The sequence below is a fragment of the Schistocerca gregaria genome, chromosome 9, assembly GCF_023897955.1.
Source record: "Schistocerca gregaria isolate iqSchGreg1 chromosome 9, iqSchGreg1.2, whole genome shotgun sequence".
Taxonomy (NCBI): Eukaryota; Metazoa; Arthropoda; class Insecta; order Orthoptera; family Acrididae; genus Schistocerca; species Schistocerca gregaria.
In genome coordinates this window covers 167,899,740-167,913,965 of record NC_064928.1, presented here as the reverse complement: position 1 = coordinate 167,913,965, position 14,226 = coordinate 167,899,740, and the positions used below count along the sequence as shown (strand labels likewise).

The following is a 14,226-nucleotide window of genomic DNA, read 5'->3' as shown; positions in this document are numbered from 1 at the left end:
AGGAGCAGTTGGGATGCTTGGGGGTGAGAGGGAACCAGAAGAGGAGAGAACTGGAGGAAAGGAAAAAGACTAGTGCATGCATTGATAGATCAGAAGACTGTGTATTGCTCGAGTGTTAGCTGGGACAGGTGGGAGAGGACAAGGACTATTAACGACTGGGGCCATGGGTGTAAACAGGAATACAGAATATACTGCAGAGAGAGTTCGCATCTGCACAATTCTGAAAAGCTGCTGTTCGTAGGAAGGATCCTTATGGTCCTGGCTGTGAAGCAGTCACTGAAATGATGCACATTGTGTTGGGCAGCATGTTTAGCAGTCAAGTGGTCAGCTGTCTCTTGGCCACAGTTTGTCAGTGCATATTTGTGTAGACAGTATGTTAGTTGTCATGCCCATGCAGAAAGCATTACAGTGATTGCAGCTTGGTTTGCAGATCACATGACTGCTTTCACAACTAGTCCTGGCTTTGATGGGATAGGAGGTGCCTGTGACCGGACTGGAGAAGGTGATTGTGTAAGGATTTATGGGAAAGGTCTTGCCTCTAGGTCTCCCACAGTGATGCGAGCTATGAGCCAACACACTGGGATCAGGTGTGGGGTAGGGGTGGAGCAGAGACGGACAAGGATATTGTATAGGTTTGGTGGGTGGTGGAATACCACTTTGAAGGGATGGGGAGGATAGTGTGTAGGATATTCCTAAAATCAGGGCACAATATGAGATGGCTGAAACCCTGGTGGAGAATATGATTCAATTGCTCCTGTCCTGGGTGGTATTGGGTCACAAGGGGAGTGAGCTTCCTTGTAGACAGACAGTGAGAATGTTGGAGGTGGTAAGTGGCTGGAGAGACAAGGCATAGGAGATATATTCCTGAACAAGGTTGAGAGGATAAGTTCAATCTATGGATGCCTTAACCAAACAGGTGGTGTATTTGGAGAGGGACTGCCCATCCCTACAGATGCTATGACTACAGGTGGCTTGGCTGTATGGAAGGGACTTCCTGGTATGGAATGGGTGCACCTGTTGGAGTGGAGGTATTGCTGGTTGTTGTTAAGTATGATATGGCCAGAGGTACTGAAGTATCCATCTTTGAGATGGATGTCAACATCTAGGAAGGTGGCTCGTTGGTATGAAGAGGACCAGGTAAATTGAACAGAGAAGATGTTGAGGTTCTGGAGGAATGTGTATAGGGTGTCCCCACGCTCGGAACAAATCACAAAGATCTCATTAATGAATCTGACAGGAGGAGGGTATGGGATTCTGGGTGGTTAGTAAGAATTCCTGTAAAAGGGCCATGAACAGGGAGGCACAGGATGGTACCATGCTTGTGCCCACCGATGTACCACGGATTTGTTCAGCTTTGCCTTCAAAGGAAAAGAAATTGTGGGTGAGGATATAGCTGATCATTGTGACCAGGAAGTACTTTGTAAATCTGTAGTCAGTATGGCATTTGGAAAGGTAGTGTTCAATAGAGCCAAGTCCATAGGCACTGGGGACTACAGTATAGAGGGAGACGACATCTACAGTGACAAGCAGGGTGCCATATGGTAATGAATCTAGAATTATGGAGAGAGTGTAGGAAATAATTGGCGAGTTTTATACAGGAGGTTAAGTTTCGGGTAATTGGCTAAAGATCCATGAGTGCAAGGATTCCCTCAGTGGGAGCAACAGAAACCAGCCACAATAAGGTGTCTTGGGTGGTTGGGTTAACTGACTTTAAAGAACATGAACACGGCATGAGTGCATGGGGTGGTGAGGAAGAGAAACGGGGTGGGGGGTTGGGGGGGGGGGGTGGAGTTCTGGGATGGGCTTAATGATGAGGAGCATCATGTTGGATTTCTGGAATGGAGTCACTGTGGCAGGGTTTTTATGCAGGTGGATGTAACAGCCGGCAGACTCTGTCTGCCAGGTAATCACTGCAGTTCCAAACCATTGTGGCAGAGCCTTTGTCAGTAGATAGGATTATAAGGTTGGAATCAGTTTTTAGGTGGTGGATTGCGGTTCTTTCTGCTGATGCAAGGTTGGTTTCCATGTTGAGGATTTTGGGAAATTATTGTGATGCAAGTGAACTGAGTCAGGTAGTGTTCAGTATTAATTTTGGGTTGAGCACAATTGGTAGGGATGGTGGCAACGAAGTGTCTCCAATGTAGAGACTGGGAGAGGAGAGATCTTTAACAAGTTGAGCAAGATCGAATTTGGGAGTGGAGCAAAAGGTAGGGCCTATGGAAAGGCCTGATGCTTCTTTTGGACTAAGGCTCTTAGAGGACAGTTCATGACTGCATTTTGGGCCTGTTTATGTTCTAGATTGTGAATTATGGTGGGAGGAAGTTTCAGTACAATAGCGGCACAGCTACATAACCAACATCACTGAGATATTTATCAAAACTATATAAATGACAAAAATGGTGGTTTGAAACTTACCAAGTGCCTCCTAAGACATTTCCTACTTTTTCTATATTTTAGGCAGAATTCGCATATGTATATGCAAGGCAGGTTAACCATTTCCTGAAAGAGACAGATAACAATTTTTTTATAATATAACTACAATCATAAAGGCACACAAAAATGTAGAGTCCTGTCTGCCAACCACCCACACAACACAGTGGATGCACATAAAATCTCACACATTCATGTAATTCAATAGCTCATGAGTTTATGTTGCATCACAGTCAAACAAATACAAGAAAGATATACTAAAAGTTTTGAGATTTTATCTCCCAAATATAACATGACATCTTCCAAAATATTCAGCCAAGATATGTAAAATGCTAGACTCTAAAAAGAAAATAAGTTCCAAATTGTAACTCTGTTGCTGAGCAACAATTTTTCAATATATGAAAGCAGTGTAATACTTTAATAATAAAATACTGATTTTTCTCTCATTAGGGAACTGTGTACAAAACAAAGCGGATGGTGAGGTGGTATGTACATCTACATCTACATCTACATGACTACTCTGCAATTCACATTTAAGTGCTTGGCAGAGGGTTCATCGAACCACAATCATACTATCTCTCTACTATTCCACTCCCGAAGAGCGAGCGGGAAAAACGAACACCTAAACCTTTCTGTTCGAGCTCTGATTTCTCTTATTTTATTTTGATGATCATTCCTACCTATGTAGGTTGGGCTCAACAAAATATTTTCGCATTCGGAAGAGAAAGTTGGTGACTGAAATTTCGTAAAAAGGTCTCGCCGCGACGAAAAATGTCTATGCTGTAATGACTTCCATCCCAACTCGTGTATCATATCTGCCACACTCTCTCCCCTATAACACGATAATACAAAACAAGCTGCCCTTCTTTGCACCCTCTCGATGTCCTCCGTCAATCCCACCTGGTAAGGATCCCACACCGCGCAGCAATATTCTAACAGAGGACGAACGAGTGTAGTGTAAGCTGTCTCTTTAGTGGACTTGTTGCATCTTCTAAGTTGCAACAGAAAATGTATCCTGATGTGCCAGCCAAAAGCATCACTCTGCTTAATGTATCTGTAATGTGCACTTCAGTTGCAAAACAGCCTTTACCAGACACACACATAATACAAAAATTACGGTTAAGTGTTCAATGTGCGTGCTGTAGTATTCACTATAGCTAACAAAGCAAAAATCCAGTATTACTTTATAGCACTTCCATTAAGTATTCTTGTTTGTTAAATACACATTCTTTTCATATTTGTTTTTCATTTGCACTAACTAATTCTGACTCACAAAATTTTAAAAGAAAACTGCAACCATAAAGTAAAAACTGTGGTAATACACAACACTCAAGACAACATACACAGCAATACAACCTTAATAGTTCTATAACAGTTGATGGTAAGACTGTGTTTTATACATAGGATAATTATAAAGCAAATTAAACGTTTTAAAACACCAGTATAGGTAAATGGCTAAACATAGCATAACAGGAATAGCAGTACAGGAATGAGAAACTCTCGAAGTTTTTTCTTTTAACATGGTGCCAGTAAATTAGTTTGGAAAACTGCAGAGAGAGATGCCACCAACTGTAGTTGATAAAGAAAAAAAGCAAACAAGGCAGGAAAAGCGTGTGATGTGCAAGAACTCGCCCATCGTCAATTGGTAATGGGTGTGAAAAGAGCGTCCGGAGGAAAGCTTCAGAAGACACTACAAGTTTAAACAACAGAGAGACGCAGTATAAGAAATCTGAGGACAACAGTTGCCTGTACGACACTCAATGTTCAGCCTGACTGGGTGCATCAAAACATGCAGTGGACCGTGTAAGGGATGTGATGTTGCACAGTCCCTTAGAAAACTACTTATCGAACTAGTGCAGAGTTGATCATTGCTCTACTAGCTGTGTGGAAAAATCTTTATACAAAGGTTTCCACAACGAAACTGTACCTCAAGACCTGGCAGAACATCAAAGAGAGTCTGGACGTATGTACAGAATGCTAGTGGCAAGACACAGTCAACGCCTTCTCTGCACGATAGCAATGTAAATACTACTGACAACGGTGTTGCAAAAGCAGTGTCACTAAACACAGCCTTTCGAAATTCGTTCATCAAAGAAGACGGAGTAAATATTCCAGAATTTGAATCAATGCGAGTAACGTAGAAGTAGATATGCTTGGAGTAGTGAAGCAACTTAAACCACTTAATAAAAAGCAAGTCTTCTGGTCCCAGCTGTTCACCAATTAGGTTCTTTCCAGAGTATGCTGATACAATAGCATACTTAGTAACCATATACAACCACTTGATCGACGAAAGATCCATATCCAAAGACTGGAAAGCTGCACAGGTCACACCAACACTCAACAAAGGTATTAGAAGTAATCCACAAAATTACAGGCCCATATCATTAATGGGGATATGCAGCACAATTTTGGAACATATATTGCATTCGAACATTTTGAATTATCTCAAAGAGAACAGTATATTGATGCACAGTCAACATGGATTTAGAAAATGTTATTCCTGTGAAACACAACTAGCTCTTTACACACACAGGAGTGTTGAGTGCTACTGACGAGGGATTTCAAATTGGTTCACAGTAATTGATGGCAAGTCATTATGTAAAACAGAAGTGATTTCTGGTGTTCCCCAAGGTAGCATTATAGGCCCTCTGCTGTTCCTTATCTATATAAATGATTAAGAGACAATCTGAGCAGCCGTCTAAAGTTTTTTGCAGATGATGCTGTAGTTTATTGTCTAGTACATTCATCAGAAGATCAAAACAAATTGCAAAAGTGGGAGGTCATCCACACGAGTGCTAAAAGGAATCCATTAAACTTCAGTTACACGATAAATCAGTCTAGTCTAAATGACAGAATCTCGAAAACCTGACAAGGCATTGCAACAGCTGTTCTTAGCATCATTCCTTATGTCCTGGGCCAGGTATGAGCAGAACTGGACTACCGACTATATGTGGGCCATGTTGTGAAGGTTTAACACACAACATTTATAAACATTATTGGGGAGGGGAAGCATTAGGAGTTTGTCATTCATATACTGTACCATTTGTTATGGGTCATACATCTGTGATTTTTTGAAATGTATCATGGGGTTTATAATTACCCTGGTAAATTTCCATGAAAGAATGGAACATTTGTGTTGTGTCTCCACGGTTGGTGAGCTCGACTACTCAAAGGATCTTATTAAGAATTTCAACAACATACAACAAACAGTTCATTGTTGACAGCCGCCTGAATTAGTCAGTGTGTCGACAGAGATTGAAAACGGAGAAAACCAAGTTTTGTGCTGTTACTAAACATTTTCATCTGAACTGTTGGACTGCCACACAAATCAAAAAAGAGTTGGATAAGTTCATGCATAGTCTGCACCTTCATGGTCCCTTTGGATTGCATTTGCTTTTGGATTAATGAATTTAAACATGCTCAGACAAACACCAAAGATGAACTCTGCCCTGACAATTCAATTGAGGTTATCATGAAGGAAACCATTGACAAAATGAATGGCACGATAATGCAAGACTGATGAATAAAAATTTGTGAGACTGCTGACACAGTAGGCATCTCAACTGAGCGAGTACATAATATCCTGCATGGAAAATAGGCTATGAAGAAGCAAGCTCACGCAAAGTGGGTGCCATGATTGCTCACAGTCAATCAATGGTGCATCTGGCACAACATTTCAATGCAATGTCCAATGGTATTTAATAGCAATCAGTGTAGTCACAAAGAGTGCATCCAAGTAGGCAAAGATTATCTTGTCAGTTGGTAAGGTGATGTCCACTTTTTTTTAGATTCTCAAGGAATAATCCTCATATATTACTTTGAGTAAGACTGAACCATAACTGGACATTATTATGCTTCATTGTTGAATAATTTGAAACTTGCATTGGCTGCAAGAAGATCGAAGTTGGCACACAAAAAAGTGCTCTTCCACCAAGATAATGCACTATCCCACACATCAGCGATGGCAGTGGCAAGAATGTATGAACTGGGCTTTGAATTGGTTCCTATTCACCTTATTCAGCAGTCTTAGTACCAAGTAACATTTTCCTGTTCTTAACTTGAAACTTTGGCTTGTCGGGAAGAAATTTTCATCAAATGGGGAAGTGATAGCTGAAGTCAATGAGGATTTTGCAGTTTGACAGAACCTATTTTTTAATGGGACAAAACAGCTGGATGATTACTGGGTAAATGTATTTCCTCAAAGGAGACTACATTGAGAAGTTAGGTGAGTTGTTTATGGAACAAATATTTTTCTTGCTTTTTTACCAGACTCATCAAACCACCCTCGTGTACATGCTGTAATTTGATTCAGGTACGATCATAGTCTTGATGCACACTTTTAGCTTATCAATCTACTGATCTATTTCCTCCCTTCTCTGTTCTGCTCACAAATAATACTTGCAAGAACGATTGTCAGTGAGGCCTCACATAACGTGTGATTTCTCCAATTTTTGTAGAGGAATTATTTCACTGATTGAATTTGATAGGAAGTAATATGTTGCTCAACTCTTTGTAAACTCTCAGATTTGTAACAGTAGCCCTCTTTGCGACGCGCAACACATCTCTTGTAGTGTATGACACTGTGGTTTGATGAGAAAAGCAGTGACAAATGTGTGTCTCATCTTTCATAGACAAACCTCGTTTTCTTAGTGCTATTACAACAAATTTCAGCTTGGCAGCTGCTTTCCTAACAATTAATTTCATGTGGTTTTTCTCACAGATCACTCAAGATGAACGCTCCTATATATTTTACAGTTGTAGTGTTTCAATGATTGACTGTCCAACACGTAATTGAGAAAGAACGATTCTTTCCACCTATTTATGTACTGCAGCACATTTATTCATGGCGAGATTGAATTGTTAGACCCTGCAACAAGTGTGGATACCCTGCAGGCCTTTCTGTATTTCAGTGTAGTTGTCTGGCAATGTACCTTTCCTATACAACACCATCATCTATAAACTTCCCTATAGAATTTCCATTATCATTCACCACATCATGTCTACATTTTGTGAACAGTAGTGGCCCCCTGGGTTACTCCTGAAGTTACTTTTGCATCTGATGATTTTGCATGATATGTCTCAATGTTACTTCCACTTCTGAAGTCATCTCCCCATTTAGTTCTATACCAGTAAACACCCCACACCCAATTCTTAAAAAAACTGCCATGTATAAAACTGCTTCTAATGCCAGATTACTCTACTTAAATATTACAACCCACTGAAAAGGATAGATGCTACTCACCAAATTGTGGGAATGCTGAGTTGCAGAAAGGCACAACAAAAAGACAGTCATAAAGTTAGCTTTCAGCCAACAAGGTCTTTGTCAAAAATAGACACCCCCCCCCCACACACACACACACAAAACCATAGTCTCTGGCAGCTGGAGCCAGACTGCAAGCAGCATAGAATGATAGAAGAGGCAACTGGGTAGGATGTATTTTAAGCTCCTGTAACCCTCTCAGCCTCCATTGTTAGTCTTTGTCCTTATGCATCTAGCCCCTTCCCTATTCCCATTCCATCACTACAAAATCCTGTACACCACCAACATACCCAGTCTTTTTGCTTCTCTCCTTTTCTGCTACCCCCTCCGCCCCTCCTTGCCCTTCCGTCTGACCTCCTGACTGCACCTAGCTGTCCTACTCTCCAACTCTTCCCTGCATGCTCCCAGCAGCACTTCACCATACCTCACCACTACCCTACTATCCTTCTCCCTTCCCACACCAGTCTCCTCCTTAACCCCACCCCAAGTGCCTCTCTCATAATGTGCTGCTGCTTGCAGTTTGGCTCCATCTGCCAGAGACTGTGGTCGCACGTGTGTGTGTGCGCGTGCGCACACATTTTTCACGCACACACTCGCGCATGTTGCCTATTTTTGACAAATGTCTTATTGTGTGTTTCTGCGACTCAGCATCTCTGCTATCTGGGGAGTAGCAGCTATCCTTTTCATTATATTGTTACATTCCATCCTTGATTTTCCATTGTTTGGTTTTACTTAAATATTTTATGCTAAATACGAAACAAGAAAAACTTTGGAAAAGGTATGAAATTATGTTTCAAGTTTCTTGGAAGTCACTAAGTACTCTTATAATCAAACACTGGGTATACTTAGTATGGGTAATGTGCACTCCATTTTAAGTCAGTCTTTCAAGATTCTCAATATTTATGACATTTTATGCCCCACACTATATGTTGTACAATGATAAAATTTTGCTGCTGCATTCGGTGGTATATGAAGATACTGTCAGCATATTGTGTTACAAATAAAGATAGTAGTAGTAATGAAGTAAGATACTGAAATGTCATGCCTGATACTGAAGTCTGACTGCACAAAGAGTCAAAATGTAGCAAGGGATCAAATTTCTCCTTTCATTATTTTGTGGTGGTGTCAGCAAGAAAAAGTTTCATGAAGGTTTGAAATTATTTGTAGAGTTTGTTGGAAGCTGCTAAGTGCTTTCATTCTCAAATACTGGATGAATAATATTTCAGTGATTTGTGCACCATAAGTTTTGCTGCCTTGAGGCACACAAATATTTTCTAGCTCTAATATTTGGTTTACTGGGTTAAACCTGCGACATAAGATTGTACTTCTTATTAATTAGATTATGACAGTATTTTAAATTTTTGAATTTGGTCAATAATTATGCAAAATACTGAAAATAAAGTTTTTTGTTGTCTCTGGATGCAGAAAAAATGCACCGGATTAGTCATTTAGTAATACAGATGCTCAGAAGATTTCAATTAAACTACTTCATATAATATTTCATAAGTAGACATTTTGCTTGCAAAAAATCAGTCCAAAACTATACCGAAAGGTTTCCATTTACAGCCTTCTCTATTCTACAGTAAACAGGTGACCTGAGGATGAGAAACAAATACAGACAAATACTTGCTATCCCTCCCCAACCCCACCCGCAACTCTCTCGCCTTGAACCCTCTCCATTATCTTACCTGCTTCCACAATCCTCTCAGTTGAGGTCACATCTACAGCTAGACTGCAAAGCACTGTGAAGGGCATGGCTGAGGGTACTTCCCATTGTACCACATATTTGAAATTCTTCGTTTCGAGACTGGAGTGCTTAAGGAACTATTGATTAAATGGCTCTATCTTCGTGTTACCTAGAGATGTGATACACAGTTCACTTAACACTTATGGCACGGTGCCCATATGCCACACAGGCGCGGCTGCCTTGACGTTGGCGATGGCGCCCGTATACCGTACGGGCAAGCCTTTATTTTGCTCCGTAAGCGCGTCTCCGAAGCAGTTTCGTCAACTAATGTGGACATATTTCATTCTTCTTCCGCAAGAGGCAAGCATTTATTGGCTATTTCATCCTGGGAGCGGCTGTGAGCACTGCAAAGTCGAAGTTATCTGCAGCGTGAAAATATTGCGCAGCGAGTTGACGGAGGCAGAGATCTTAGATATTCTTTATGGAGATGAAGGATCTGAAGTTGATGATTCTGACAAAGAGGATTCGTACTCTCCAGACGAAAGTACAAGTGATGATTCAGGTATGTATATGTCTCAATTGTTCATAAAGTGAAGAGCCTGTTTGCCCGAAAAACTTTGAGTGGTGGTAAAAGCTGTTTTTCCACTTGTTTATAGTATCAACTGTCAACAGTTTTATTTTATATAAAGAGAACACTAGGTAAAATCTATTACTAGTAGACTTTATTCACAGAGTCTGGAAGAAATTGGCTGTGAAGGGCGGAAATATTTTTCAGCAACAAGCCGCTTTATCCTGACAAATTGAGATGACATTTGCAAGGCACTTTGCAGAGAAGGTCCCACCCACTGCAAACAAGGTGAATACTACTAGGTACTACAAAGTATGTTCAAATAGGGGGAAGAAAGAGACGGATAAGCGCATCAGGAAGGAAGTAGATGGTGGTGCGAGGACTGTGGCGTTGACCTTTGCGTCCCACAGTGTTTCCAGGATTTTCACACAAAGGCTAACTACACCTGAACTATTAAAATACTCTAGTTTACAGGTACCGGCAGTTAGACAGTCAAGTGATATTTTGCTTTAAATTTAGATACAGTAATAATGGCATTACTCAAGAGAGAGATCACGTAAAACTTTTTTGTCCACTATATTTTTGTGTTTTCTTTTTTTAATAACAACACCCATTTGTATTTTATATTGTAAAATAAACTCATTATCATGTAAAGCTTTTATTTTTTCCTTTTAAACGATGCAAGAACCGTATTCCTATCATTTTCCTGTTCTTTGCCATCTAATTTCAAACATTCATTACATATGCCAGTTCACAGCCAAGTGCCGGGTGTAAAGAGGGCAGCGCTGAAAGTGTTGATGATCATTCTTAAAACTTGGCTAGTATGTTTTCATGGGATAGTTGCGGTCTGGCTACATGTATCCACCAGTTCCAGTTTTCTGCACATCTGTGACTCTCTCCCAGGTATCAAACAAACCTGCAACTGTATTTGTGTTGTTTATTTGTATACATTCAATATTACCAGCTAAATAAATGTCCCGTCTGGTAGACCATTTGCTAGGTGCAAGTCTTTCGATTTGAAGCCACTTCGGCGACTATCGTGTCGATGGGGATGGAATGATGATGATGATGATGATGATGATGATGATGATAACACAACATCCAGTCCCCTGAGTGGAGAAACTCTCCAACCCAGCCGGGAATCGAACCTGGGCCCTTAGGATTGATATCCTGTCATGCTGACCACTCAGCTACTGGGGGCGGACAATAGTACCTGCTAATACTGTATGACATGGGTCCCATGAACTACAGCAATATTCTGGAATCGGTTGCACAAGTGTTTTGTAAGCAGTCTCATTTATAAATTTATTGCATTTTCTTAGTACCTACAAATAAACTGAAATCTGCCGCCTGCTTTACCTATGAGTGAGCCTAAACAAATATTCCATCTTGTATCCTCAGAAATTGTTACAACCATGTGTTTGTATGAGTTTAGTGTTTGCAACTGTAGCTCACGACCATTGTAGTTATAGGAAACTACTATTTTTTGTTTTACATTTCTGAACATTTAATTAAGTTGCAAACCTCTGCACCACTTTGGACTCTTACTAACAAGAAGAATACCTATCAATTAGATTTCGTATTTTTTTAATTTTTTATTTTATTTCCAGAATGAGACTCTCACTCTGCAGCAGAGTGTGCGCTGATATGAAACTTCCTGGCAGATTAAAACTGTGTGCCCGACCGAGACTCGAACTCTGGTCCCGAGTTCGAGTCTCGGTCAGGCGCACAGTTTTAATCTGCCAGGAACTTTTTTATTTTATTATTATTATTATTTTTTTAGATTTATCGTACGTGAGGTTCAGAGCTCAAATACCAATTTCCCAAAGCAGTTCAATGCAACTCTCAAAAATTCCTGAGAAAATTGACCTTCAATGTTTCCAAGGAACTGTAATTCGCTGAAATTAAGTCAATTTTCCTGCCAGGCTGCATGGCTCATTCAGTGACAATGGAGAATGGTAATCAGGTAATTAATGGATCCTTGGTTTGAAACATGCGCTAGACTCCTCCCCTCCCCAATACCTACGCCATTTAAATTTAAAATTCATCACATACAAGCTAATTAACATATACCTAATCACAATCTTTTATAAAAAATGCACTTCATCTTGTTTTTAATTCCATATTACACACAAAATTACAATTTTCTTTGCAAATATAAATTTATAATTATTAATGTTTTATGAAAGATGGTTAATACATTTATAACATTTTTTAATTATAAAATCTTTTTATAAAATATTAACAATGAAGAATTCGTATTTGCAATGCGCGTGATGTGCAATTAAAAACAAGATGATGTCAAATTTTCATAAAAAATGGTGATCAGGTATGTGTTAATTAGCATATATTTGCATGTATATAAAATAATATTAAAATACAAAAACTTGATTGCTGGGATGTCTCCTTGCAAGATGTGACTGATTATTTGTGCAGCTTTTTTCAGACAGTATTGCCTTAAGTGTAGCTGTATCAGCTGAAAAATATCTGGAGTTTTTATTAATATCGTGTGATGTCATTAATATAAAACATAAACACAAAAGGCCATAGTGCATTTCCTTGATGAATGGCTTAAGTTACTAGTATGTCTGTTGATGACTCTCCATCTAAAATAACATGGTGCATCATTTCTACTAAGAAATCATCAATCCAGTCACATATTTTACTCATCTAATTCTACCTTGAAGCATACTTTTAAGTGTGTGTGTGTGTGTGTGTGTGTGTGTGTGTGTGTGTGTGTGTGTGTGTGTGTGTTAAAAGTGTGAATTGGGTTACATATTATTGATATTTTTGGTATCCATGCTGGATGGTGTGTGTGTGTGTGTGTGTGTGTGTGTGTGTGTGTGTGTGTGTGAAAAGCGTGAATTGGGTTACGTATTATTGATATTTTTGGTATCCATGCTGGTTGGCATGGTTGGTTGATTTGGGAAGGGCACCAAACGAGGTCAAGGATGGGGAAGGAAGTAAGCCGTGCCCTTTCAAAGGAACCATCTCGGCATTTCTCTGAAGTGATTTAGGGATATCATACAGAACCTAAATCAGAATGGCTGGACACGGGTTTGAACCATCATTCTCAGTGCTCGGTGGCGTGGAAGACATCATTCTGTCTGAGAGACTTCACTATGTTTGAGCTCAGCATGTTCTCACATTTTACAGTGACTGGATGTTGAGGATGTTAGTGTTGTTACCCTTCTTGTAGATGGGTGTGACCTATGCTTTCTTCCAACAACTGGGCACAGTTTTTTGTTCCAGGAATCTATGATGATAAGATTAGAAGAGGTGCCAAGTCAGCACCATATTCTGTACATAATCTGTTATAAATTACATTGGGCTGTGGAACTTCATCAAAGTTTAGAGATTTCAGCTATTTCTCATCACCCCCTCTCATCTTTGCAGTGGTGAGAGAACTGAACTGGGGTATTCCTAGATTTTACTGTGTCAGATAACCCCTTTCTGCTTCTCATAGCTCAATTCTAGATTTCAGGTTTCTGAATTAAGGTTGTGATTTAGCTGTAACCCCAAAACCTTAAAAGGACGACTGTCTGTCTCAATTGGACAACTAAAATCCTACATTCAATTAACGAGTTGCAGAGTATGTTTTGTGTAAAGTCAACTTACATGGATAATGCAAATGGTACTTCCATAACAAAGAACTGTGTAATAAAAATTGCATTTGGTGACTGTACATATTACAAAATTAAAGTCCATGCCATATTTTTCTGTCTGTATCTGAAAGCTAATCTCAGGAATTGCTGTAGCGATTTTCATATGGTTTCCACTAACAGACAGACTACTTCACAAGGAAGATTCGTGCATATAATTTACTAGACCTGGGCAAGACAAGTGGTCCGGCTGCCGATATTTAGTGCTACCCACATGAAGGTTGCTACTCAACAGTAAAGCCTCCTTCAGGAGAAACATAGCTTCTTGATAACTCTCAGACCCTATATCCTTTGGCACTGACAATTCTTACCTTTTATTTTATTAAAAATGTTGAGAAACTTGAATGTAACACTAACACAGAACACCTTGCCAGAGCATATTAAATGTGTTATGAGGAATGTGTCAGAGTTTAAGAATGAAGAACTTTCTGTTGGGCACTTTCCCTCTCCAACTGAAGACTATTTACTCAAAAACTCTTAAAATTTTGTTTTATGTTACTTTGAAGTACATGTTAGCACTATAATACAATAACGTTTCACACTATCAAAGGGACCCCATACACTCAATATTTATTAAGCAACAATGAGTATTGTGCAGTAATACTGACCATGTGTGAGC

At 39.7% G+C, this 14,226-nt stretch overlaps 1 protein-coding gene across 2 annotated transcripts in view; it reads right to left on the bottom strand.

Moving 5' to 3' along the window:
• Positions 1-14,226, bottom strand: part of LOC126292166 (histone acetyltransferase Tip60) — a 92,956-nt gene that overhangs the window by 31,978 nt on the left and 46,752 nt on the right. For both annotated transcript variants that reach the window (XM_049986003.1, XM_049986004.1), the window contains exon 6: positions 2,416-2,499. In XM_049986003.1, coding sequence (XP_049841960.1) covers positions 2,416-2,499 — 84 coding nt within the window. The remainder of the gene's footprint in view (positions 1-2,415; positions 2,500-14,226) is intronic.